The sequence below is a fragment of the Myiozetetes cayanensis genome, unplaced genomic scaffold (assembly GCF_022539395.1).
Source record: "Myiozetetes cayanensis isolate MyiCay16 unplaced genomic scaffold, myiCay2020 scf2-11, whole genome shotgun sequence".
Lineage (NCBI taxonomy): Eukaryota > Metazoa > Chordata > Aves > Passeriformes > Tyrannidae > Myiozetetes > Myiozetetes cayanensis.
Window position 1 is genome coordinate 43531042 of NW_026087411.1, and position 27256 is coordinate 43558297.

A 27256-nucleotide genomic window follows, 5' to 3' on the forward strand; every position below is an offset into this window, starting at 1 on the left:
GACGTGTACTGACTCTCCACCATTATTGCACAACAAGCTTCAGACTGTTGTTAGTGTTATGTTGAGGAGCTGGGCACACACAGGAAAGCAAAAAGCAAAAAAATCTTTAAGTAGCCCAAAAACTGAAATGAAATAGTCTTCTGTTCATCCAGTAAAATGTTAAGCCTTTTTTAAGTCTTAGAATGGGTATGATTCTCTAGACAAGATAAGCAAGATTACAGAAAAGACTCTATGTGTCTTTCAAAGAATGATACGAATCTCTAAATAAACAAAAGAAAAATACTCAAAGACTAAATAGAATTTATGTAATCTCAGTCTCACAAAAAGATACACAACCACTCTGTCCAAGTGTCAATTCTGCCTGTCTGCAGACAGTTTGAAGGAAGTCTTACCACAGCTCCTGGCAGAAGAGAAGCAAAGCTAAGTTATACTGCAACTTCTGTCATGGTCTTCCCTATTCTAGCTACAACAAGACAAAGTTGTAGCATAAATGAGACAGATCAGCATATTACTAGAGCTGCGGTCCAATCCAGGAACAATGCCGAGTCGAAGCTTGTCCAAAAGATCCAAGCATAGTTTCCGATACGTATGCTGGACTGCACTGTGAATCTGATTCTAAAATGTGGTTCTGTTTTCTAACACACACTAGCTCTAAAATAATCACGGCAAATGACTGCCTGGTTATGTTAGACACATAAAGTATTTTCAGGAAGAAGTCTGGAAAGACAGGCATGATCTAAAAAGCAAAACTAATAAACTCAGCACCTCCATCACAGAGAAACTTCCTTCACCTTGACCTAAAAACTCCTTTAAATCATAAGTACTTCTTTGGAAAATGGTTAACTTGTTTCTAGAAATACAAACTTTGCCTGGGTTGCAACTAAAAGCTCAATAACAAATAAAGCCCCATAATTTAATCTGAAAATTGTGTATTTATCCTAGCCACAAGTATAACACCTGCAGTTGTTGAAAGCAAAATAAACAGACAATAAACATTATTTTCCTTTACTTTTGTTAAATAAGTCTAAATTGACTGGTTTTTGTAAGAAGGATTTTTACAACAAATTCTTTTTTTTTTTTTAAAAAAGATAAATTCCTATTAAGAAACTAATACAAAGACTTAAGGTGTTTGATCAAAACTGGAAAGTATTTTAACAAAATAAATGTCAAGGCAAACTAATAAAACATTTGAAGTCTATGTTGTGTTTTCCAAAAACAGGACATTAGTAACTTCCAAATTTCATTTGACAATCAAGTTCATGCTTATATATATATTCCTGAAATGTTTAATGAGGTTAGCATGTTGAAGGTTACCAGGTGATTCTCATACAAACTAAAATTCATAAGCTCACAAAAGCAAGCAGACATTGCTTTGCCTGTAAACATAAAGATATTTAATACATCAGGTATCTATCTATATGGAATAATCCAAAACCTAAATATTGTCTTATGTCATTTTAATGCAATAAAATTTAACAGGTCAGAGATGGTTGTGATATTTTATAGTAGAGTGAATGGGTTGTGGCATCCAGAACACTATGTCTACCGTTACAGGTCCCTGCTTTTTATCTCCTGACATATTTACTCTTTCCTAATCTCTTCATGTGCTCCATTAGTTACCTAATTGCATATGTACATATATATATAATTATCCACATTATGCAAGTGAGATCTGCCTAATGAAGCTATAATTTGGGAGATTTAAATGCATAACACACTGTAGGTCACTTCAGCAATATTTTAAGCACTACACTGTAAAAGAGAATTTGGCTAATCACCATGTAAGTAACAGTGAGCAGCCAACTAAGAACTATGGCAGCTAAACAAATTAAACCCCAAGTTAATACTTTAACCTTAGCTCACACTACTGAGCCTTTTAAAATTTTTTATCTTGGTAATGGCCTCAATTAATGTTGGAATGTCATTTAGATTTGCAACCTCAACACTCATTCTCCTTCCTCCAGTGATCTAAGCCAGGACATTCTAACATGCTTGACTGCAGTACTACATAGGCTGCTGGGCTTCATGAGGGATCATATTTCTCTCCTAGTGCATTATCTGTGTTGCAATAATAAAATTTTAAAAAGCCTGACATAATTTTAGAAATAGTTACAACAAATACAAGGGGCTCAAAGGGACTGACTGTAGGAAGTCTGCATCAGTTTGACTACTGCAAACATACCATCTCCGTTTAATGGATGGCTGCACCAGCAGAAGCTCCAACCTACTACCACTACAAAGAGTCAGGATCAAAACAGGACAAATCACCTGCTATTGCACCCATGGACGATCAAAGTTCGGCACCAACTGACAAGAAAGTACCTATGATTTTTTTAAACTCATGGTTTACATGTCCCTCTTGTTTCTTCCTACAGTATCTGTGAATGTACTTTTGAATTTCACCATCAAATACTTACATCATCAGCTGCATATGCCACTTTTTCTGAAAAGTTTCTTTGCCTATAAGGGGAAAAAAAAAGCCAATGGGGAAAAAAAGGTACCTTTCAAACAATAAATATTCCACCTAGCTAAGAAAAGCCCATGTTCAAAATGCCTGAAGAGTACCTTTCAGAATTGCCAAGTACCTCATGTACATACTAACACCACAGTTAATTGTGAATAAAAAACAAATTAAAGGGCAATCAAGCAAAATAATCTGCTTTAAAAAAAGCAGAACAAACCAAATCAAGACTAATTCACATGCAAGCCATTCTATTATTTTGAGGTTGTAACGTGAGCTTGTAACAAGAGGCTTTCACTTTAGAACATTAAAGTGAAAAATACCCTCTTTTCAGGTATTTGTCCTTAGTCTTGTATCCATTACTAGTCTAAACACTGGCTGGAAATGCTGAGGTGTATAAATTTATTCATTTCTGAGTGTTTGGAGAATCAGTCCCCAGTTATACAGTTTCATTTTAAAAAGTTTTATTTAAATTACTTTTTGATACATTAAGAAAAGTTACTCTTAACAATTTTTTTGGGCCCAGTCCATCCTGTTTGTGCACTGCAAGTCAGCACCTGATTGCAATATACCGTACTGCAACAAAAACAGTGAGTGGCTTCCTTCCCAGCTATATCAAGCACAAGTTAATGCAAGTTTCTCCTTCATGCTCCTTGAAATATCCTGTCTGTAATTTCTGACATTATTTTAATTAAAACCATTCTATTTTTTTTAAGATTTGCCAAAAATTAATAAACTTTAAAACACCGAATGTACTCTTTTAGAATAACCAGCCAGTAAAAGTAAAATAAAGCCCCAAATCAGTTATTTACTGACAAAGCAAATTATAATGTTACTGGTTTCTAGCCACCCACCAAGGTTTCCCCTTCTTTCTTTCTTTGTGTATGTTTCAATCCCTATTTTCTTTCATGTTAGTCATCCATGGAGAATTTGGCTTGTTAAGCACATCTAATCTCTCTTTTCCTTTTGGATCTTGGAATATTTTGACACTTTGGTTACAGTAAACATATTATAAATTAGGGATGCAGAGCCAAATTATACTGAAATAGAATTTCCAGTGTGTATGCTGACAGCCAATGTGTTCTACAGCATTACAAAATAACTGCAGTGCTGAGTGTGTTTGTCTATGCAGAGTTTCTGGCAGCTATCACATTACTGCATCCCAGAATTTGTACAGGATAGCAAATACACTCTAAACTGATTGCAGCTGTGTTTCTTCTGCCAAGACAGGGATAATCCTGGCTTGGCAGGACAGCTATGGTTTTCTACTGAAGTGGATATACTTTTAGACAGGGGGATGAGACTGGCTAAAGCCAATTTTGCAAGAGAAAGAAAACAGTAATTAGTTTCTATGATACTATATTGTCTCCACACACACATAAAAACAGAAAAGTCAAGGACACAGTTGTTCTCACATAACTATAAGTACTGTTTTCACTGTATATTAATTATGAGTCATGTAAGATCTAAAACATCCAAAATAAATTACCTATCTTGTGATATCGAATGTCCAGCAGCATCGTCAAAAGGTAGTAATGGTCGAATCCTGCAGTGGACTCTGATATTTCCTCTTAATTCCTAGGGTTAGAATATTGAGCTGTATTTAACTCAAGCTGCTAGAGAGGACAGATACACTGGAATTTGCCAAACAGATATGAACATGTTTAAGAAAGCAGGTGTTTACAACATCATAGCCCTAGACGGTGTGGGAAGAAAAACAGAATCAATATAATTTGTCTTGGTAAGGTAGGAGAAAGTACTTGAGGAAGTATAAGCACTTCAGAGATCTGGAACTGTGTAGCCCTCTCCAGTTTATATGGGGAAAAAAAAAGGCTTTCAGTCCAAGACATTTTTCCCTTCCCTTCCCTACCTTTTTCTCTTTCTCCTTACCTGAGTTTCTTCAGATACCTATGTTAACTCAACAGACAAGATTACACACTCCATTTCTCTTCCTCCAGTCCTGAGCAAGATGTGGAATATAAAACATGTTGCACATTTTCCTCTCCACTGTGTGTTCCTACATGATTAAAAAGCCAGCAGCTGACTTTTCTTTGTAGGTTGCTCTAGACTTCAGTTTATCTCTTCCTTTTTATTGATGATCATTTCCTCTTATTTTGTATGACTGAAAACAGCTTGCCTTGTGATGCCTAGTGACCACTGTCATTAATGCCCCACTGCCCTGAGGAATATCCTTTCACTAAATTGCAACATAGATCAGAGTTTGGAAGGTAAGTACTTTTTAACAAAGAGCTTCATTTTCCCAGGTAGGAAGTCTTTAAACAATTTTGTTTGAAGGTGGCTTGTGTTTCTAAAAATCAGATCCTGAATCAGGCAACCCAAAACTAGTCATTTGTGGGGGTGGGGAGGAAGAGTAAAATTAAAGTTCATAAAGCAAAAAATTAATCCCAAATGAACCATCACTAATGTCTGAGCAGGATACATCTAGACTTATTTGAAAAAAATAAAACACAACTATTTTGCAGTTTTAAGTTAATATTTTAAGATTTAAAAAAACTATTTCAGAAGCTTCAAATTTCAGAAGCTTCAAATCTAGAGACGAGGATGAAGAAACTCAAGTTTTTTCCACTCTTCAGAATGGATGGTACTCCTTAGAGCAGTATGTTGCATGAGCATTTGAAAGATCCTTGTGCAAAAAAAAGGGATGGTGGGGTTTATCATACGACAAATGTGTCTCAGCAAATAAATGTGTCATATATTGACAACTGGGGGAGGTGATACACCCAGGCAAAGAGGAAACTATGGGAATACTTTCAACAAAATAAGAAAATGTTCCATCATTAAATATACTTACAACCAAGCTGTTATGTAGAGCCCTCCTCTTCTGCTTTTCTTTCTCATATCTCTCTGTCACTTCTTGCAGAGACTGCTCAAGATCAAAAGCTTTTATCTGAAACACTAGATGAAAGCAATTTCAAAGAAATAAACTCTGTGACTTTATAAAATTAATTTTGTAGCAGCACCTCATGAAATACAAGCATGAACTTTTCCAACCAAATTTCAGTTAGGAGGGTTAGTTCTTGATTTACCAGATGCCTCTGAAAAATCCCATCATAGCTCTTGCTTTGTGAAGCTACAGATAATTACCACAAGTATACATATGAAGACTTGAAAAACAATCAAAAATATAAAATAGTTAAAGGCAGTTCATATGTGTCAGTTTTTTCTTAATACCCATGCTGTTCACCTCCAGCTCATAATGTTCTTCCACAAGTGCATGTATGCAGGGGAAACATGATGTTACTAGTTGGGAAACAAAGTATGAGAGTTTCTCTATAAAAAATCCCTTTCTTGCATCCTGCATGTGGAGTGATAACACTAGCACGTTTTGTTTGGAGAATCTCACACAAGTATGTTACTATAAATTGTCAAAAGGCCCTCTTACAGTCACTAACCCCAATCATACCATATTTTTCAAAACACAAGGTTAGAATCCATTGATTATTTAAGTAATCTCCATAGTAAGTATCTTCACTAACAAATTTTCGTACACACTTTTGAGTTCCCTAAGTCTCTTGACTAAGCAGTAGGGCAAAGCAATAGGTGCTAAGGGTAGTCTTCCATTATTCCAGTCTTGAAAGAAAAAAAAATTAATTATTAATTTGTTTCAATATTTAAGTGGTCTCTTCATGAGGATTTTGAGAAGCTGACTGGACATTATAGATTCAGTTAAATTAGGCCCTAACTACTCTTTCTTTCTTCCCCCCCCCCCTTTTTTTTTTCTGACTAGCCCTTCTATGGTGAATGTAACTGAAAACAGAAATCAACCCTGGGGTTTCCTGATTTGACATTAGGGCTTTTGAGCAACAGTCTCTAGAAAATGAGTCAAGTTGTTGCATTTAACAGATGGTATTTTGATATTTGTAAGACTTGAACCATCAGTTTTAATGTCCACCTTCTGTAAAGCTTTATGTGCAGCACAGAAAAACTTCTTGAAGCTTCACAGAGCAAGTTTCCTAATGCATAATTTATTTCTGAACTTTTTTTTTTTTTTTCTGAAAGTAGAGCCATATAGTTACAAACACTTTCCTAGTTGTCTGCTTGGCATTACCTGCAACCTATTTAGGAGTTACATTTTCATCCTTAACCTAGGGGCAGACATTGGGTACATTTGTTTCAAAATACAAATTTTACGTAGTCTTCATTATGCAAGTAGTTACTACATGCCTGCAGCTCTTATAGATGACCACTTCCCCCATGCTTTGCCCATCTCACTGACCTATATGGAAATTCTCTGGGAGCTGGGAATGCTGATTTTTCTGTTTAAACATTATTGATCACAGTTAGGATCTTCATTAATAATCGGACTAACAGTGGTGATGTCTTGCAAGCATATTCAGGATTGTAATGTTCCTTTAATTGACAGTCCTGGTTAGGAAGTTTTTCATTCCCTCCCATTCAGTGCTGCACCAGATCTTTTACCATGCTTGCACACCTGTTTCCACAGTCACACTGAGGTCTAAAAGCAATCCGTCTTTCTGAGCAGTTTCTGTGCTGGATCAGCTCACTGATTTGTTTTGCATGTGGTTACACAAACAGTTACACGAGCATAACAGAAAGTTCCATGAAAGGGACATGAAAAACTGGAGCATAACTTAGCACAGCCATAGCATAACGGAGATATGGATGTGTAGCTCTCCACATAGGCCCCTGAGGTTTTCAATGCTTCTTGCCATAATAGATTCCATTTTAAAAAGGAGATCAATCTGATCAAGTCTTTATGGACAAGCAGGTGTGATGCAACAGACTTAATTCCAAAACTTCTGAATTCAGCTGTGTTTTATATCCTGGGCTATAACATTATTTTAAGCAGGGCCTATTGCAAAAGCAAGGGTTAATGGTCTTAAAACTAGAAGAGGGTTGATTTAGATTAGATATAAGAAAGGCAGTTTTTACAACGAGGGTGGTGAAATACTTGAACAGGCTGCCCAGAGAGGTGGTGGATACCCCATCCCTAGAAACTTTCAAGGTCAGATTGGATGGGGCTCTGAGAACTTGGTCCAGTTGAAGATGTCCCTGCTTACTACAGGGGGGCTGGAACTAGATGACCTTTTAAGGTCCCTTCCAACCCAAACCATTCTATGGTCTGTGATTATTCTTTGAGCTTCAACAATATTTCTGTTGCTGGATCCAAGGTCCCTCTCCTCCTCAGATACTCACACTAAGAGGGAAATGCTTTCAACAGGCAGCTGAGCTGTTGAGACTTGCCTGCTGAGTTGAGAACAAAAGATGGTGGTAGTTCATGTTCCACAAACACATCAGCACAGTGCAGAGCTCAGCTTTCTCCAACAGGAGCAAAATACATAGGTGCTAGGATATGGGTAAAGTGAGAAATAAGCTCCTTACCCAATTTTCCCTCTCCTCCAGCCCAGAGATAAAGTGTCCTGGAATTGCAAAGTATATCTAAGTCACTGGGCTGCAGCAGCACAGATACTGTAATTTCCTCTTTCTGATAATATCTGTATGGTGAAGCAATCTAAAAAGTAATCTTAAATTTTTTTTTTAAGTTCCTACCCTTCCAAAAATCTGTTGAATTACTGCATCTGTCTCAGTAGTATCATTTGCAGTTGGAGGGCCAGTATTTTTGGCAAAAGTGATAGCAGCCTTGTTTATGAGGGAAACAGGCCTATAACAATAAAGTAATAGGCATTTCTCTCTCTTATGAACTGCTACTATTTGAATTTCAGTGGCAAAGGTGGCAGTAGCCTGGTTTTCAGACTGTGAATAAATATTTCTAAGTAAAGGACTACTCAGTTATTACCGGAAAGTTTTATAGTTTGCTGCATGTCAACTATAACCTTGAAATTAACCTACTCAAATGCTTCTTCTGTAATTCTCCCCCTAATTTTCAATCTCTATTTTAAGATTAAACTGGTAATATATATTGTCTCCAGAATATATACTTAGGGCTTTCTGTCTACAAAAGATTATATGTAATTTAAGGATGGCAATTCCAACTGTCATATTTAACCTTAACAATAGAATCTGCATCTTAAACATTTGACAGAGACCTGAAAACCAGCGAAATTGAAAACAAAACTCATCCACCAAAGTACCAACACACTATTTTGTTACAGGCAGGGAAGCTTCTCCTGCTTATGATTTCATAGAACAATGCATCATGAAGTGAAAATTGAGAACAGTCAACAGGAATTACGAGCTATTTACACCACAACAGACCAAGTGCCATATCCAATCTGCTATCTGTTCATTTAGCCCCCTGCCTCAATAAGGGAAACATTCACCTTTAGATAAAGTTCATTTTCCACTTTGTTTTTTTTCTGTTTTAAAGATGCCTTGATTGAGCATTTTCTCTACACGGACAATACAATAAATAAATCAATTTTAATCATAACTTAATGCATTACAGGGCCAAGTGCTGTAAACATCTAACACCAAGAATGCTCTTTGTTACTATTGACGTGAGGAGTCCCATCAGAATCAAATCAGTCCCAAAATGAAATGTTTCAACTAAAAAGTAAAGCAGGACAAAACCAAATCTTTTAAATGGCAACACATGGATATCAGAGCATCACACAGGGTCTCTGATTATATTGTTTATTTGTTGTTAGTTCATCAGGTTGCTAAGCTTCAATATAAGCTCTGTATGTGTCATGTGCTTCTCAGCCCTGGTAGAAGTTCCACTAGAATCAAGGATACTGAAAGCAAATGCAGAGATCCATATCATGAGATCCAAGTGTAGGACCAATGCACATAGCCCTCAGTGAGGAGGGCAGAGAGCACCAGTGCCTGCTGGGTCTCCTCCAAGAACAGAGAAGCACCTGAATTCCAAAACAGTAGTCCAGGTGCTGTTGTTATCTACAGTCTAGCAAGTGGAACTAGGTTTTGATTTGGAAGTAATTTTTTTTTCTGTAAATACACAGAAATATTAAAAATCCAGTCTATCCTAATTTCAGGTAGTGTTTTCAGAAATCTCTGAAATCACCCAAGTCCTCTTCTGGTACAGTCAAAAGGAGACAAATTTCAGCTTCATAAAGCAACACATTCTTTATTTGGCTATTCTGAAATAGTCAAGATTATCACGCCTTGAGAACTTCAGTTTAAAAATGTTACAGCTGAGCCAATTCAGCAACAGTCTAATAGCAGCTGCAATCCTAATAAAATGCTAAATCTCTGCAGAGTATTTGCACTCTTTCTAACTCATCAGAACTCCTTGACAATCTAATGTCAAACAAGAAACAAGTGCTACAATTTCAGCGACACGTTTCAAAAGATCAAACTCAACCTTTTAATGTTAGTAGCATTTAACAATTATATTGTTGGTGTTACATGTTCAAAATGTAAGTGCAACGAGTCTTACTTTGCATTGCTTCATTTTGCAGCTGTACCCCTTGGACTGCTGCCAAAACTTGGTAAAGACAAGTCTTGCTTTGACGCCGAAACTCTTTTGAAAGCTCAAGAGCAAATGAATGGAGGCTCTTCAGGTCTTGCTTAAGCCTCTTCTCAGCAAGAAGAAAAATATGTTGTAAAGACACAAAAACAGCAGTTAAGAAGAATCAATATAACAACACAAATAATTATGGTGAGATATCACAGGCAGGAAGAACTCTCTACTTGATGAAAGGAAGTCTTTAGGAGTATGTCTTTCAGCATGTTTAGAGAAGGATCCTGCAAAACACTTAGCAATGTAATTTCCTAAAAAATGTCAGCAAGACTATATGGATCCTTACCATCTTATCCTACATATTTTGACTTTAACTCAGTGTATACCAAGTCTCTTTCTTATTTCATTAGACAAAAATAAGTGTGTGTGAGCACGTGTGTGTTCTGTTCACTTATAGGACACGTTCAGAACTAGCGATGGAAAGTTGTGATCCATATATCCTTTCCTGCATTCATTTTCCACACTTTGATCAGGAGATACTTGCTAAGATTTAATCTAAGTCATTTCTTAAGTAAGCTAGTTCTATACCTTCTTATGAGAATAGATGTATTTCGAAAAGATCAGAAACCTTTATTGTTCAGAAATTTATTTGTACTATGGACATAACTCAGCATAGGATACATGATAAGACTTAAATGTTTATAAGATGGGCTTATATTCACTTACAAGTCCAAATAAATAAAAACAAATTGACCTGATTTTAGGATTAGTAGACTTCTTGACATCTAAATCTTGAAACCAACATGTAAAACCATTTGTAAGATGAACTTAACAATACCTTTTCTAACAGAAGCACTGTGGTGTTTCATTAGTCAGCTTGGTACAAAGTATCACATATTCTGTGACATTTTATTTTTCCAACTATAGTACTGGTCTCGAATTAATCAACTAGTTTAAATGATAAAAAGGCAATCTTAAGGGACAAAATCACTGTATTTCTTACTCTCAAAAGCCACAGAATGTAACTGGGAAGAAGTATTTTTTTGTTATTACAGGTATAGGATTACCATTCATCTAGACTTTTATTTGGAGAGCTTTGTTCTCTCCTAGCATTCATTGATGTCTAATAGCAAACCATCTCAATTCATTGGTATTGCATCACAAGCAGTTCTAGCTAGCCTAAAATGTAAAACACGACTACAAAATTTACTGAGCAGAATCACTGTATTTAGAATAGAACAGAATAGTTCAGTTGGAAGGGATCTACAGTGATCATCTAATCCAACTATGCTACAATTAAGCTGCCTCCTTCTGCCTTTTAAGAATCAGATTTTTTCCTGAGATTTTTATCATTTTATGCAGCCAGTCAGTGCGGCCCTGAGAAAAGCTGATATTTGTTTGTGTGCCTTAAAGGAACTCACTATTCTATGGAGTAACTTAATGAATAAGTACTTCAGTAAAGGAAAATACTACAGCACTGGCATTGGGAGAACAGTTTCAGTCTCTTTGATGCATAGTTAAGAAAACCTGAGTGAGCATACAGCAAACTGTATACTCAGTATACTCTAGTGAGAGAGTCTCTTTTGTGAGACCTCTTGTGAGGTCTGACAGATCAGAACTCTTAGTAATCAATGGAACTCTCCAGTGCTTTTTTTAAGGATCTGTCTATCTGGTTAAAGTATATCGCAATTATTATTTTTTAGAGGATGTCTACATGATAATCAAATCAGGAATTGAAAGGCTTTGATTACAAAAATATCTAGCTCGGGTATTGACAGCAGCGTGTATGTAAGATCCTGGAGCTCAGGAGCAGCCACTTTTAGCAGCCTCTCAGGTGACTTTGCAGCTCACTGATGCAAAACCATTTACCAACAGCTACACCTCACTGCAAGCTCTGCTGTGAATAGAGTAAAGCCACAGATCAGGTTCATATCTGACCATTTTCTGTGATTTGCTATAGTTGATAAGAATGTGAATGTTTAGGGCATAGATTACACCTACGTTATTACTAAATGTCTTTACCTTTATTGCTCTGTGCAGCTGGGTTACAAGAAAACTCCTCTGCAATTTCTGCTGCCCACCACGAGCAGCGTAGAGCTGCAATACTTCATTGGTGCTTCTTCCGGCCAACCTTTGATACTATTTAAAAAAAAAAAAATCACCAAAAAATCACTTTAAAACACTCATGTTTCCTGTTGCATTCTGTCCCCTTTGTCTCTGTAAACACTTGTAACTCTGAAATCTGCAAACTGCAAATCTGATTACATGGAATATTGCCAATACATAATTTCTTTGGTTTTACCTTTTTCTGAAGCACGTGAAGAATCACCTCATGGTAACTAGCTAACATCACATAGTTCTACTTTCTTAGGGTGGTAAACCTGAGCACCAGACTGCTAAAAAGCTTTTGCAGTACCTAACCCCTCTTACTTACGCTTGAGGTGGATCTAAAGGGTTAAAACTGTGTCTTCACTTAGCGAAAAGGGCTGGTTACAGAGGTGGATTAAGTGTCTCCTGGAAACTAGATTTAAAGCAGAAAGCACTCTGGAAGGGCATATAACAGAACAAAGACACACGTACAGGGGTTGAGTGCTGAAGTCCTAAAGGAGCTGTTAATACACAGCCCCCAGCTTAGTGTCCATTGCTCCAGCCTCCTGACAACACTGACTGCATTACACTGCGTAGGGTTGTAATGGTGCAAAACTGTGCTAATAAAGCCCTATGCTGGGTCTTCAGAGATCAAAGTATCCAATGCAGTTTTTAAAGCATGTGGAGAAGAAAGCTTCCTAGCAAGTCTAAAATTGCCTGTTATGCAAAAGCAATTTTTATGGCCACGTTTTTTTGGGGTATTTTTTGAGATGCTGAATTCAAAAGGAAAATAGAAATAGTACAACTTTAAATATTTACAGGCACGCAATAAAAAAAGAAATCCCTGTAGAGATTTCTTGTGAAATTCTGCAATATGGAAGAATCTGTATTACATAAAAAAATGTATTTTTGTCATTTACTGACAGTGCTGGTGCTTAAAATGAGCTGCAACTTCTTCACCCACTTTCCCCAGTACTACTTGCCTCTTCCTTTATTTTTGAAATGCACTTGTCTCTTGCATAGACTTATTTCCTACTTTATTCACACCATACATTCTGCGACTGCAGTTTCCCGTTATTCAAATTAGCAAAGCATAGAAGACAACAACAAAAGACATGAAAGAGCTAAACCTACTCACACAATGAGTTTAATTCCAATAATCTGATAACATTAGGTAAAAATTAAACATTTAATTGCAGTTTAACTACAGATGATACCAGCAAAAACAACAATACAATGTCCTAGTGCTGTAAGGACAAAAAAAGAAATTATATTTTCAAAAAAAGTACTTCACTTATCTAAACCAATGTTTTCATGTGGCTTTTTCACCTTCACAAAGCATGCAGCTTCCATTTACAAATGCAACTGGAGACCCTGCACAACTATGCACCACCTTAGCACTAATATAAGAAGTTCTTAAATGAACAAGAAATAGCAGGAAGAGATTTTAAAAACAAATATCTTTTTTGTTTGTTTGTTTTGTTACAGGCTTTAAGCTCCCAGAAATTGAGACTAATTCTATACAGTGTTTATACATTCTTTTACTCTGAGGATTTTCAAGACTCATGTTACTCAGATGCAATATTTACAAACAGTTTGACAAAAATGCACCCAAGTAGCACACCAGAATTAGTATCTCTAATCACACATGAAAAGTTAAGCTTATACATAAGCAATTGCAGCACTCAAGCATCATTACTAAATAAGCTTAAGCTAGTTAAAACCTACTTTTAACATCTAATCTGCACCATCTGCACAGATTCCCCTTGACCCTCCATATTTCCCAACACTAGCAATAAAAGCAGAATAGTCGACTGCTGGTCATTGCAGTCACCCTCTCATTGCTTCCACTATCAAGTTTATCTTTATTGCAAATGTTGCCTTGGTTTTGAGGTTTTCTCCATTAAAATACTTTTAGCATTCATCAGAGCTGTTCACAGGCCAGAACTGTAAATCTGTGCTCGTGCCTAGAAGCAAAAAATCGACTGTAAAACTTTTTATAGTCAGCTTTATTATAAACAGAAGTGAAACTGAACTACTTAATAGTGTTCTCCAAAGTGAAATCTCAGTTTTGCAATTGGATCCGCTCTAGCAGACCTGGCTTTATGTAAGGAAGGCTGCAGGATCAGGACCTAAAGGACAGCTACCAAAAGCAAGGGGCATGCAGGTAGATAAACACATTTCCAAATAGACAAAAGGAAGCCTACCAAGAAAGAATCTGATTTCGTATGCTCACTAACAACCCTTACAATATGCTGCTAGGATAAAAATATATTGGGCTGCAAAACTCAGTGGAAGTGCTGCAATTCATCACTGTCTCAAGGATATAAGGAAAGGTCTATCGCAAGAGATAACTGATACAGCCTACAGAAAAATATCTACACTGCAAATCCTAATTTATGGCAATCCTCATAAGTTTGTCTCCAAAGATCCCTAACTCACTTCAGCCAAAACGAATCCAATTAGCTTTTACAAGTTAAGAATGAGACCTCTGTTAACCCTGGTCACTGTGACTGAATTTGTTACAGCTCAATCACTTGGGCAGCTCCACCAGCAGCAGATCTGAAGGGTCATGGACTGACAGCCGAGGGCAGCAGCTTTTCTCACCAGCACAGCTGGTGAAACATTGAGAGATACCGTGCAACATTGCATAACCTTAAATAATACTAATTACAATTAGCATTGTTTTACATAGTCTTCAATTAGGGTAAAACTATTTCACAGATTTCAGTTTAGCTCATGTTTTCAGATTGCTGGGGCAAATTAATCAGGAAGAAGTGACTCTTTTAAGTATATTTAAATAACTGCCTGAGTAGAAACATCAGTGTAAGGTTAATTGCAAAGTATTTCCAGAAATCATTTGATATTGTTTCTGACTGGTCCTCATGTGTCTGTAGGTGTTCACATCCTTCACCACATTTTTCAATAAAATTAAGCAGTGTTCTATTTGAAAAACAAGTCTTCAGTATCTAATACACAGGCAACTCCTTCCTACATCCAATGTACCTTACTGACTAGAAAAGTTTATTTCTTGTGCTTGTGAAGGTAAAAAATAATCAGATAAAATACTTAAGGCTTTCAGTGAATATTAGAAGGCAGAAAAAAAGCAATATAAACATTTTCTCAGAATAAATTACAGTGGTCTCCTGTATACCTAGCAAATCTCATTTGAGATGTACCATCTGCTTCAAGTCAGACGTTGAAAAATGTTAAACCCACTTTTATCCATGGGTGTTAACAAACCCACAGGGAGGGTAAATGGCTCTCCTGAGGTCACAAAACCAGTTAATGCTTCAGCCCGGATTAGAAACTCTTGGCCAACAGTTTGTATCACCACTAGTACTCGTAGCTGGCTCTGCTCTAGCAGCATAGACCTATATTCAAAATTCTTTACATCTCTGAAATCTTACCCTTGAAGGCCCCAGACACCATCATGGGCAGCTCCTTATTTCAATAATGGTCTAGGTAAACAACCTAAGCTTCTGTAGGAGGATATAAGGAAACGAGGGCATCCAGTTGTTGCTGTGTGCTCCATGACACAGTACATGAGCAACACTACCTCATCTTTTCCAGACACTAGTGCTGTGAAGACACGCAACCTGGCATCTCTAGACAACCTGGCACGTCTACTCACAATGAAATGTCTTTCCTGCACTCTACGAACAGTCCTTTTCAAAGCATTGTCCTAATTGCATCTAAAAAGCCTTCCTGAAAAATCTACCACTGTGCTTCAGACAAACATGTTCCCTGTGAGAAGAAAGCAATATTCCATATTAAACATTTGCAGAGTCATTCCTTCAGTTCAGTTTTATAGATTTAAAACAATAGCAAATATTTAACTTTAAGACAACTCCTAGCTACTTAATCGGTCTATCATTATGATTTTGAAAAGAAAAGAAATGCTGAGCCTTAATCCCTTCATAGATTTTCCCAACTGGTAAAAACTGCAAAACCTGAAAATGGGAAGGCAGATTTCAGTGTCTTTTTTTAAAATTTCCTAAGAATTCTTTTTGAAAAAAATAACCAATAGTCACCTCTGCAAGTTTTAGATGAAGAGCAGCATTTTCAGTTTCCAGGACAACTATTCTTTCTTCTTTGGTCTAAGGAAGAAAACACACCCAACCCCCCAAAAGTAAGAATTAATCAGATTCATTTAATTGAGATGATAATTAAATGGTAATCAGACTCATTCAGTCTGATTAACATTATTTCATTATGACAGCTTTCATTATTACATTCCACTGCTTCTCAGCCTTCTGATATCAAAGGACTACCTAACCCCAATCTCCTAATCACAATAAGATTTGTATACAAGCTTGTAAAAATCAGGATAAACTCTTAATAGTCCTTTATTTCTATCCTTTCTGTCATTTTGCCTGCTTGTGTGGGAATGAACAGGTACACAGTTTAAATCCATCTTGCTTTATGAGACCACCTCCTGGCATTTTCCAGAGCTGTGGTTCTCAGAGAAGTGCTGTTTTATTTACTTATACATAACCAAGTAAGTTTCCATTTCCAAGGCAGCACTGTTAGAAGCCTTCACGGTGTGGTGGCCAGACTATTCCTGAGCACAGGTGCCATCTCCCACAAGCGCCGGGCTCGAGGGAAGGCGGGAGAGCCGCTCGCCGCTCTGGCACCCCATTTCTATCCCAACCCCAGCTGGAGCAGCCTCTCCAGCTTGCCGGGCGGCCCGACGAGCATCCCCACGCTGCCGGACTCAGGCCCGTCGCCTGGAGCCCACTTTTACCGGGAAAGGGCAGGATCGGGGAGCGCCGACCGCGACCCCGCCGCACGTGCCGGGCGGCAGGCCCCGCCCCCCGACCGCCCCAGCCCCGCCCCCGCTCCTCACGCGCAACTGCTGCTCCAGCTGCCGCAGGCGCTGCGCCCACACGGAGCCCGGGTCGAGCCCACGCCGCGGCCGCATCGTCCTCCCCGCTCCCGCGCCCAGGCGCAGCAGGAGCTTCCCCGGCCCCGGCTCCAACGGGGATTTAACCCGGGACGCGGCCGCGGCGGCCGAGTGGCTGCCATGGCGACGGGCCCGCCCCCTTCCCGCCCTGCAATTGGCTGGATGAGGGCCAGCACCGCCCCCAGCCCCTCCCGGCCCGTGAGTGGCAGGGCAGCCCACCAATCCTCGAGCAGGGAGGGGACGGGGCGGGGCAACGCCGGGCGCCCGTGAGGGAGGGCGCCCCCAGCAGGGCGGGGGAGGCGCTGCCCTCGCCTCGGGCTTGGCCGAGCGGGGAGCGGGCTGATGTCCATGGGCACCGGGGGGATCGCTCCCCTACTGCGTTCCTGGCATAAGGGACATCAGAGGTCCATAGCCATTATCCCCAGAGGCTGGGGGGATACCTGTGCCTGCCTGCTTCATCACTTGGAATAAGTGACCTCAGAGATCCCTATCCATCATCCAGAGGGGCTGGGGGGATCCCACCACCTGCACCGGCTCTTGGGATAAAGGGAGCTCTGAGGCCAAGGCAGAGGATCAGGACAGGGAGCGCAGGAACAGAAGGGAAGCCTGGTGCTCCCAAGGCTGGTGTGAGGCTCCCCGATCCCTGGGCCCAGGGGTACAAACCTCACACCACCAACAAGGGCGAGGAGGAGGAGGAGGAGGACAGGGCTGAGAGCTCCGATACTGGCTACGGGATTTCTCGCTGTGAGCAGTTGGTACTGTGTGCTATGGGCTGAGGCCCCAAAGGCCACAAAGAAGATTAAGGGATATGAACATCTGTTGCACCGGGTGTGCTGGGAACTGTGCAGCCTGGAGGATGGGAAGGCTGAGTGGGATCCAGTCAATACCGTATAGAAACCTGATGGGAGAGCATAAACACCACTGCACCACGGGGCAGGAATGTAAGGGTAGTGGGAGGGTGGTCAAACGCTGGCACAGGCTGGCTGAAGAGGTTGTGGAGTCCCCATCCTTGGAGCTACTCAAACCCCAATTAGACCCAGCTCTGGGCAAGCAGCTGTAGCTAACCCTGCTTTGGGCGGGATGATGCACCAGAGAGGTCTGTTTATTAACTGTGAACACAGCCTGTGTTAGGGCTGGACTTAAGACAAGGTCAAAGCCTGCAGGTTCAGCTGGTGTGGGAGTCCTGAGACGCTGCCCAAGACAGAAGCTATTCATCCAGGCTGTGGCTCTCACACTAATGAATACATGACATACGTTAGTAATATTCCTTAGCGCTCTACTGTATTGCACTGAATGATTCACATGATCTTGAAAGCAGTCATAATACCATTTGACTATAAAATATGAGAGTATGCCAGAGATAAACATGTCAGCTTCTTGGAAGCGGGAAATAGCACTATTTTTGCACTACAGTTGCTTGGGGGTTTTTAAACCAAAACCAACATGATAATTACAGAAGAATCCAGTTCTGCAAAATAGAGGTCTCAAGTTACTGTCTATTGAACACGGCACATGTGCTCCCATACAGGCAGTAGAAAATCCAAAGACACAGCAATGAATCTCTCCATGTCTGGCACAAAGGGATAGCAATCCTTTACAGAAGAACTCAGATGCAAGCCATCTATCACAGACCAAACCAAACACCCCTGTGCATCTCCATCCACTGTCTTCTGCGATGCTGCAACTTCAACAAGTTACTATGATCTGTAGCCTCAGTTTAAAAAGAGACCCAGCTGGCTGGTTGCAGTTGGTTTTGGGATGCAAAAGCATAACTCAGTAGTTCGTCCTTGCAACTAGTTCTGCATTGGTGGAAAAATGAGAACTGACAAATGGATAAAGGCTGAAAAAGAGTTCAAAAGTGCTGCAATGCTGTGGCTGTTATGAGATGTTGGCACTAAGTAAGGCAGACAGGATTTTATCAACATCAGCTATTTTGGAGAGAATAATTTAGTAGCTTGGGGGGTGTGACTCACAATTCTTGACAGAGAGCTGTGATTTTTATATACACTGTTTATCCTGCAGCAGCAATCAAGTCAGAACAATGTTATTTTCCAACAAAACTCAGCTTCATCTCATCACCCACTATTAATGAGATTAAGGATCTTGTTTCTGTAGGCTGTAACAGACAAGACTTAATTTATTATCATTCTGAACTAGTAACCCAAAACCAAGCATCCATAGACTACTCTTATTTAGTCATTTTTCTATGCACCTCTGGAAGGTTGGACAGTATTGAAAATTGTACCATCTGTATTAAAAAATGAAAATAAAATCACAGTATGAGCTGTGACTCATAATAACAGCAATTATCTTTAGGGATTTTCCTTCTATTTCCAGATTTTAGGAGAAGTTGCTTGATGGGCAAGGAACAAAAGTCTGTCAGTGAGATCTAGGCAAGAAACAAATAGAAAATCCAGCTATCTTCTGGAAACGCTGCCAGGCTGTATTCCAGCACAACTTTCTACACCAATTCTCTGCTTTGACAAAATCTTGTTTTTTTCCTTAAACTTTTACCAACTTGATCTTTCCCCTGCAAATGCAGAGCCCTGCCTTATTACAGACCCTTCTGTGAAACCGGAGGGCCAGAAATTTAATGAAATTGCCTAAGTCCACATTTAAGTACTAATTTTAGCATTAGTGAAATACCATCCACAGATCATAAAATCCATCAGTGGATTATAAACCTTAGGTACTAACTAAGCATTGTCTTCAATACTTCTGATGCATTTCACTTTAACCTCAGTAGCAGAACCCACAAGACCTGTGGGGTCTCAGCTTCAGCATTCTGATAAAACTTGTCCATTACGGCGTTCCCAAATACAGTAACAAGAAACAAAATGAGTAGAAAAGCACTTAGGAAAAGTACCAAGAGAGAAGGCTGCCACCCTCTTGTGCCAAACATGGAGATAGTCTGCCTTTGGGTTTTCTACTGCCTGTATGAGGTGGCATTCACCACGCTGAGCAGATGGTAACTTGAGATTCCCATACTGCACACAGCCTTTAGGAGGTTCATTTGAACCTCCTAAAACATTATTCAGTGAAGCTGCAAATACTTCATTCCACACTTTTAGCAAGACGTTTGCTTCGGCAACTGTAGGTCAGTCCTGAGCATCTGTTACCAAGAATAAACTGAGATTCTCTGAGCAGTGCACAGAGACACTGTGGTCTCCATAAGGAGTTTACCTGCCATTATAGCCTGGAAATAAGTCACCCAACTCCAAGTTTTTACTCTGTGAGACTTTGCCTTCTGGGCCACACAGCCACTAACTGACCACCTGAGACAGCAGTATCATTTGAAAAAACAGGAGGAAGAGCCAATGTTTTTCCATTCATATCATCACATCCATGAATTACGCTGTGTTTTAAGACTATTCTTAATGAAGCTCATCTTTTACCACTGTAGTTTTTGATTACTTCTGTTATCTAATTGAATTAGGAAGTAAAGAATGGTCTTACACAGTTATCACTGTAAGGGCCATCATCAATTACAATACCAAGAGCTCTGCTGCCAAGGCTGACAACTCATGTTCCTAAAGCAAAGCAGATGCTGTTCTGCACTGTTCAATGCCATCACACCAGTGTGCTCATTGAGCAAACCCAACCTGAACTGGGCAAGGCATAGCCCAAAACTTTTTCCCCACTGATAATGCATTAACACTGCTGCACATCACACACAGCTCCTCCCCCACAACCCCTGGACTGCTTTGGTTTGGAAATCAAAGTTTCTGTGATTCAGTTCACAGCTGCAATAACTATGGTCTCACCAAATACACCACTTTATGCTTGTACCAGTTCTTGGTTCTTGCTTAGACTGAGGGACTCCCATACAGAAGAACAACAGATTGTTTCCTTTTTCTTCTAGGCTAGACATTCTACATTCAAGTAAGTTCTTTTTCCTTAGGCTGTTCTGACAGTCAAAAGCTACAGACTCAAAACATGGATAAAAGATTTCCCTCAGCCATGCCCTGAGGTCCTGGCAATCGTACTTTCAACATACTAAACACTTTCAGCCTTGTGAAGCTCCTTTGTCTCCTTCCCTGCCTTTGCACACATATCTCCAACTAAAATCCAGATTGTCCTCAATAGTGATTTTGAAAATTCCAGACTGTTAGGCCCCACAACTCAAGAGATTAAGGTACTCACCTGGGAAGAGGCATGGGTGGCTCTCAGTTCTGTCTCCAGTGGACATTCGTCTCTGGCAGAAGGCACCTACAGCACTTCACTGAGGCCTGGCTCCCTCCCTAGGCCCAGCTTAAACTGCTCAATCCCATTAACCACAACAATCACAGTGGAGACTGCATGTAATACTGTTTACATTTCTAAAAGAAGCCATGTTCCAGGTTCCTCTTTGTTGTTAGAAAAACAACTTTGCACTTCAGTATACAAATATAGTACGACTAACCTGCCTAATTGACCCCCACTGGGATTTATTGCTTCGTACATTGTTGGTTAAGCTGTAAAAAATCACTTCTTTTAGTCAGTGCCACAGGTATCAAACAACACTAGGCCAAGAAACTCTCCTCTCTGATCCATGAAGATAAGCCTCCTTCATTGATTCTGCACGTAACAATTATTTGGGGTTTTCATCTACTTACTATGAGACACACCGACTTTGCTTGTAAATTTATTTTAGGAGGACATGATAATGTTGTTAGGAACGCAGAAGTAAATAACAAACAATACAAAAAACATTTAATGCAAAGTTAAATACAATACAAACTTTATTAAAAATAGGTTGCAAGTGAAATACAGTAGAAATGGGAAACTACAGCAGTTTTGATGTTTTTCATAATAATGCACAGACAAATATGAAAAGCACTTTTACACATATTCACACTTGACCCGAATGCCCAATAGCGGCCAAATCCACTCAACTGAAGGTTATAGGTATTTTTTTGCTAAGCCTTTTTCAGAATCCAGCAGCAACAGTAATTCAGCAACAGCATAAGTTTTTTTCCTTAAGGAAAGCTTGTCACTGTAAGGCTGCTAGTGTTCTCAAGATAAATTGGGAGAGGCTTGCTTTTCCTGATGAACAGACATAGCAAGCATGCAGATCCTTCATTAACACTTTGAACCAGTTTAATCTTCTACTTCATATTTAACAGGTGAAACGGTAAAAGCACACTTTCAAATAAGAAACCTGAAATACGTAAAAAATATTTACACTCCAATTTTCATTAACTTGCATTTATTTATCATACAACTCTTATTAAAAGTGATTTCTTTCCTAAGGCAGTGAAAGTCTACCCCTTTGTATCTGAAAGTGTGCACAATTCCCTAAATATATATTTATAAGAGAACAATATGATACAGGAAAAAAAAATCATCTAAAGCCAGTAAAGGGCTTTGTCAAATAGAAAATTTATTTGGAATCACAATATATATTGTCTTAACATCACACAATGAGAAAAACTTCAATGAGGTCCTTATTCCCAACATCATCAGCCACATAAGCATAGCTGAAGAAATAGTGGGAGGAGAAAGATTAACAATTTAAAATTAAATAAGGCTATTACAGTGTGAAAAAATAGCTTGAACTGCCAAAAAGGTTTTCAGTACAACAGTAACAGGATGTCAGTAAAGCCAGCTAGGCTGAAGAAGAGCTCACTAGCACTGCTTCCTTGGCATGAGCGGGGATGGTTCCTTGCCGGCACACCAGCTTTGTTAACGACCTTACTAGCATTCCCACTCCCATTCCATTTGATGCTTCACACTTCAGTCTTTTTCTCTAATACGCCAGTTCATGTCTCCACAGAACAAAAAAATCTATTGCTGAACTGGTAACAATAGACTTATCAATACTGTTCCATGTCTAATTACCTAATAACTTCTAATCTGCCTTTGTCAGAAAACATATGTATCCGTTCTGCTCACCTTGAAACTGAAATCATTACTCCTCACCTTTAACACATTACTAACATTTTGGTTCTAGCTGATGGAGGGCCACTAGTGTAGCCTACTATCTATTGCTTATGTAATTTTTAATGAAACAGTTAACCAAAGGCTTTTATCTTCACATTTTTGAAAGTCTGAAGCACATATAGTGAGGATGCACCAACATACAGACTTTTCCATAACTATAGATAAACTCATAGGCAACCATTTTAGACCCAACAAATACATAGGACTATAAATGTTTTTATTCCAAGGTTCTACCTACAGAATGTGTGTTATTCCAGTACTAAGTAATGGTAAGATCTGTATTGATATGATCATTCTATAAACACCATACAGTATGTCAAACTTGCATATGAAGCCTCAAATTAAGGTGGCCCAAATATTGGCTTCTTATCAAACAACCTAAAATACTAATCTTCTAGTGCACAGCTTAGTTTAGGCAGTTCAAGCTATTCTCACTCTCTCTGCTCAGCAGCTAAAACAAAAGTGTGTCTGTAAAACACCAGGAAACAGAACTTATCTTTGACAAGTGCTACTTGATCTGGTGCACAAGAACTTAACCCCCAAAACAGAAAAGAAAAAGTTACCTTCACATGATTCATATCTTTAAAATTTTACAGTGCTTTCATTGTATAAACCACAAGCTCCTGGCAAAGTAATCAGTTTTCTTGCTATTGCAACATCTCTAAATCTTAATTAACAGTCTTAGATATAGAGGAATCAAAGTCACTCCTTTCAGAAAACATTCATTTTCCGTTCATTAGTAGTGTGCCCCCCCATCTCAATCCCTCAGTTTGGAGATCTTCCATTACATCTGATAAGGTGCTTTAGTCTTATTTTGTGTTCAACTCATTTTCCAGTTCCATTAGTTTCCTAGAAGCTTTTACTTTATTGGATACATCCTGACCCTGTGAAAAAAGTCGTTGGCGTTCCCTGAACGTCAAGTTTTCTGGTGCTCCAGGTAAATCTGCATCTTGACTGGAAAGGAAAAAAAAATACTTTTTAAAACTCTGATCTACAACACCCTTAAACATAATAATTCTTAATGACATGTATCGACCGATAGCTTCTTTGACTACAGCAAGAGTCTCCACTGTGTTCTGCAAGGTTTTGTTCCCCACACATACCTTTAATTGTGCTATCACTTAAGACAAATTTATGGCTTGTGACCATTTCTTGCATCTTAAAATGAATGGAAATGCCTGCCAATTTTCAAAGTGAAGGGCAGGTATAAACTAAGGCCCTGTCTATATTAGCACAGCATTGCTGCTCTGGCTATATTAGCAAGCTTTTCTGTGGTGGCACAGGTCCAAGAAAAAGCACTGGAAGACAAAACATACCTTCAGAATGCTGTACGGTAAACCTTGTATGAGACATATATACAGCTTGCATTATTGACACTTACTACAAGTTTGGTAAGAATGCCACTTGAGAGGTTCTGTTCAGAGTCATAAATACACCTAAAACAGTTGACGCTGTTAGTTTACATAGATCACTTGGCTTACTTAGTTGTAATGCCAAAATCTGCTGCCGTTCAGCAGTGCTTCAGATCACCTGGGGACTTGTGAAGAATTTAGTTGTGATTTATAGTAACCCACAATAGAGCCAACTGCAGAACTAATGATTAGCCCACGGAGATACAACAACAACAACAACAGAAAAGATTGCAGAATTTAGCCAAGTCAGGTGTATAAAAGTTCATGGAGTCCTGTATGTCACCTTTTAGATCTTTTGTCTCTTGGATCCCGATAAACTTCCCCAGCTGCTGCTCCTGTAGATCCAGTGTATGAATTTATTCCTTATGCAAAAGAAAAAGTATGTTGAAGGATTGCAGTTACAACACAGAAGTTTCATACTGCATTTCTTCAAAAGGTGCAGTGCTTCTTTCAAGAAATAATCTCCAATTAGAAACAAATTTAGAAGGTCATCTAACTTCTAGAACATTTAAAACCAGTACTACTAAATTCCATCCCCCTCAAAACTGCTTAATTTTTTTCTTCCTAATTTTGAGTCAGAACCCATTTTGTTTAGATTATCCAGCACACACCAAATCATGGTCTTTATCTTATTATGGCTTATCTGTAAGACAGACATTAGAAGTTGTTCAAGGAGATCGATGGAAAGAGCAACACACTTTGTCATCCTTTGACAAGCTCCACAGGAAATAAGTCGGCTGCAGCTGCTCTGTTTTGAAAGCTGAAAGTAACATCAGTATATACCATGTTTGTAGTTCAGTAATTAGAATTTTAGTTTCAGTTTAGTCCAAGTGAACTGTACCACTCAGAAGATGCCCCCTCTTCCCTGCACTTAAATTTCTTGCAACTATCTTGCAGCACTGCACCTTTAGGTTGATATAACACAACAGGTTTTACACATTATATTAATTATTTCTAAAGGCCACAAGACAAAACCTTTTATTTCCAATCAGAATTTTCAATAATTTAATTTATATTTAAGACCACATTCTCTTAATAATTGTCAAGAAAGAGTAAAAATTAGTGTCAGCACACTACTCAGATTCAGTCTTTAGATAGTTCTGGTTTCAATATTGTACATTATGTCTTGTGAACCTTTTTTGGTACAAAAGGAAATGTTTGCTTCTTCCACTGGTATATATAACTTATCATAAATATTCAGTAAGAGACATATAATAGTAGAACACACATGCAAATTTAGTTAGTGTTCTCTAGGCTAAATGTTTTCCACCAAAAATTTGTTGCAGATCAAATCACGCTAGGTATGTCAGGCTTATGAAGATTCCTTTTCCTCTCAGACACAAGTCTTACACTGATGTAAGTACTGCCCTTCCCTGCTTTAGAAAGTCTGGATCCACATGCTGTGGTTCAGAGTTTCGTTTGCACTAGGTCAGTAGTTTCTATCTGAGTGTTGGCTTTTTCCTTGATTAGTTAAGGGACCCAATGGTCTTAAGAAACCCAGTGGAAGAAGGCAGGAGAGCAAAATTTGCAGAAGCGTGGTTCACTAGAGTTAACACTCAGAACAGGAAAGAGCTGTAAAGGACAGAAATGTAACAGAGTCAGCAAGATGGGAGATGGTAAACTGCACAGTGAATTCTGCATTTTGTGCAAACGGCTTTGTACGTTACGCAGGCAGTCTTCATAGAAGCTTGAGCAATCAGGTGAAGTTAACCTGTTCTCATGGCTATTTTAAAAATTATGAAATAAGAGTATTCAGAATTAGTTGTATGGTTTATGAATTAGGCTATTAAAGGCGAAGCATCGTATTACAATATTCCTTAATTGTTACCAAAACCCTAACCAAATCCTTGTGAATTGTCCTTTTGATTGTTTTCCAGGAAAAACAAATGTGCATACACAATACCACTGAACATTTCACTTTCATGAGATTCATTTTTCAATTAAAATTAACAGAGAGCAGGATTGGGAAATGCAATTATATATGAAATGGTACTCTGGGTTGTGGATGATGGGAGGCAGGGAGAGTGGTGTGACAACTAGTGACTGATGGTTCTAGGGTTGCTTAATTCATTGTATGTACAGCCTTCAAAGTGCCAAATAAGGAAGGGAAGCAAGGGCCTTTGGAAGCCCATGTGTTGTGATGGAAGGCACATTTTACTCTACTATAATTGTTTTCAAGTAAGAATTTCTAAAAAAAGAAAGTCCTTTGACTGAACAAAAATTCATTACAGACATACAGTACCAAAGTTTCATGTCAGAAGCCTGCCATTTCAGAATATTCCTAAGAGCAAGTTTACAACATAGCTACAGTGATTAAAGATACTTTTTCCCACTATTTCCTGTCTTTAATCTTATTTTAGCTCACTAATTCTCTGCGATATTCAGTGTTCCACAGCTAGAGTCCTTCTGATACAAAGCTGCAGGGTTTTCAGTGGCTGCACGTGCAGGGTAGACATAATGGAATTATTTGCATTGTAATGGTAGCACATAGCAGGTAGTGTCCAGTGCATCTGCTTATACTCCAGTCTAACGAAAACACACTGAAAAGCTAAAACCTTCTCTCATCTTCCTTTAAGATTTGGAACCTATGACAGAGCCAGATAGGAGTGACAGGTGGGCCTGCAGGACCCATAGACACTACTACATCCTGAGATCTCACAGGCAACATCAGAGTAAATAATGAAGCTTTTTCTTTCTACCTTTAAAAAACGAGAATCAGTGTGGATACCTTTTTTAATGCAACTTGGGTGCTGTACTGACTCCAAACAGTGAACTTACTAAGCATCAAGTGCATCAGTGGGACAGTATTTCTAAGTGAGCTAAACTAATGACCCTTCAGCAATACTAAAACTGCACAATACTGTTCAGAGCTTCTCTTCAACGCTTCCCTTCAGAAGCGGTCCAAATGTAGCAGAAACCAATTTGCCCCACAAAGGAAAGGATGTCTTGCTGGAAAAATGATGGCTTGAGCCTCAACTGGAAAGGATGCAGACAGGAAGCTCAGTGGCTTCAAACATATCCTAAATCAGATTCGTGTACTCCTGCAGCTGGATTAGAAGTGCTTCTGAGAGACGGAAGCGATTCGGAGGCTCATATTCTCCCTG

At 39.0% G+C, this 27256-nt stretch overlaps 2 protein-coding genes across 24 annotated transcripts in view; both read right to left on the reverse strand.

The window, feature by feature from the left end:
- Window positions 1–16892, reverse strand: part of KIF25 (kinesin family member 25) — a 41747-nt gene extending 24855 nt beyond the window's left edge. The window contains exons 1-7 of the mRNA XM_050315638.1: window positions 16762–16892; window positions 15947–16012; window positions 11847–11963; window positions 9801–9939; window positions 5274–5377; window positions 3951–4039; window positions 2418–2460 (exon numbers count right to left, since the gene is read on the reverse strand). Of these exons, the coding sequence (XP_050171595.1) occupies window positions 2418–2460; window positions 3951–4039; window positions 5274–5377; window positions 9801–9939; window positions 11847–11963; window positions 15947–16012; window positions 16762–16836 (633 nt within the window). The 5' untranslated portion in view covers window positions 16837–16892. The remainder of the gene's footprint in view (window positions 1–2417; window positions 2461–3950; window positions 4040–5273; window positions 5378–9800; window positions 9940–11846; window positions 11964–15946; window positions 16013–16761) is intronic.
- Window positions 16893–21521: 4629 nt separating this feature from the next.
- Window positions 21522–27256, reverse strand: part of AFDN (afadin, adherens junction formation factor) — a 123061-nt gene continuing 117326 nt past the window's right edge. For all 23 annotated transcript variants that reach the window (XM_050315621.1, XM_050315634.1, XM_050315622.1 and 20 more), the window contains 2 exons: window positions 24436–24514; window positions 21522–23694 (listed from right to left, as the gene is read on the reverse strand). In XM_050315621.1, coding sequence (XP_050171578.1) covers window positions 23550–23694; window positions 24436–24514 — 224 coding nt within the window. In that variant the 3' untranslated portion in view covers window positions 21522–23549. The remainder of the gene's footprint in view (window positions 23695–24435; window positions 24515–27256) is intronic.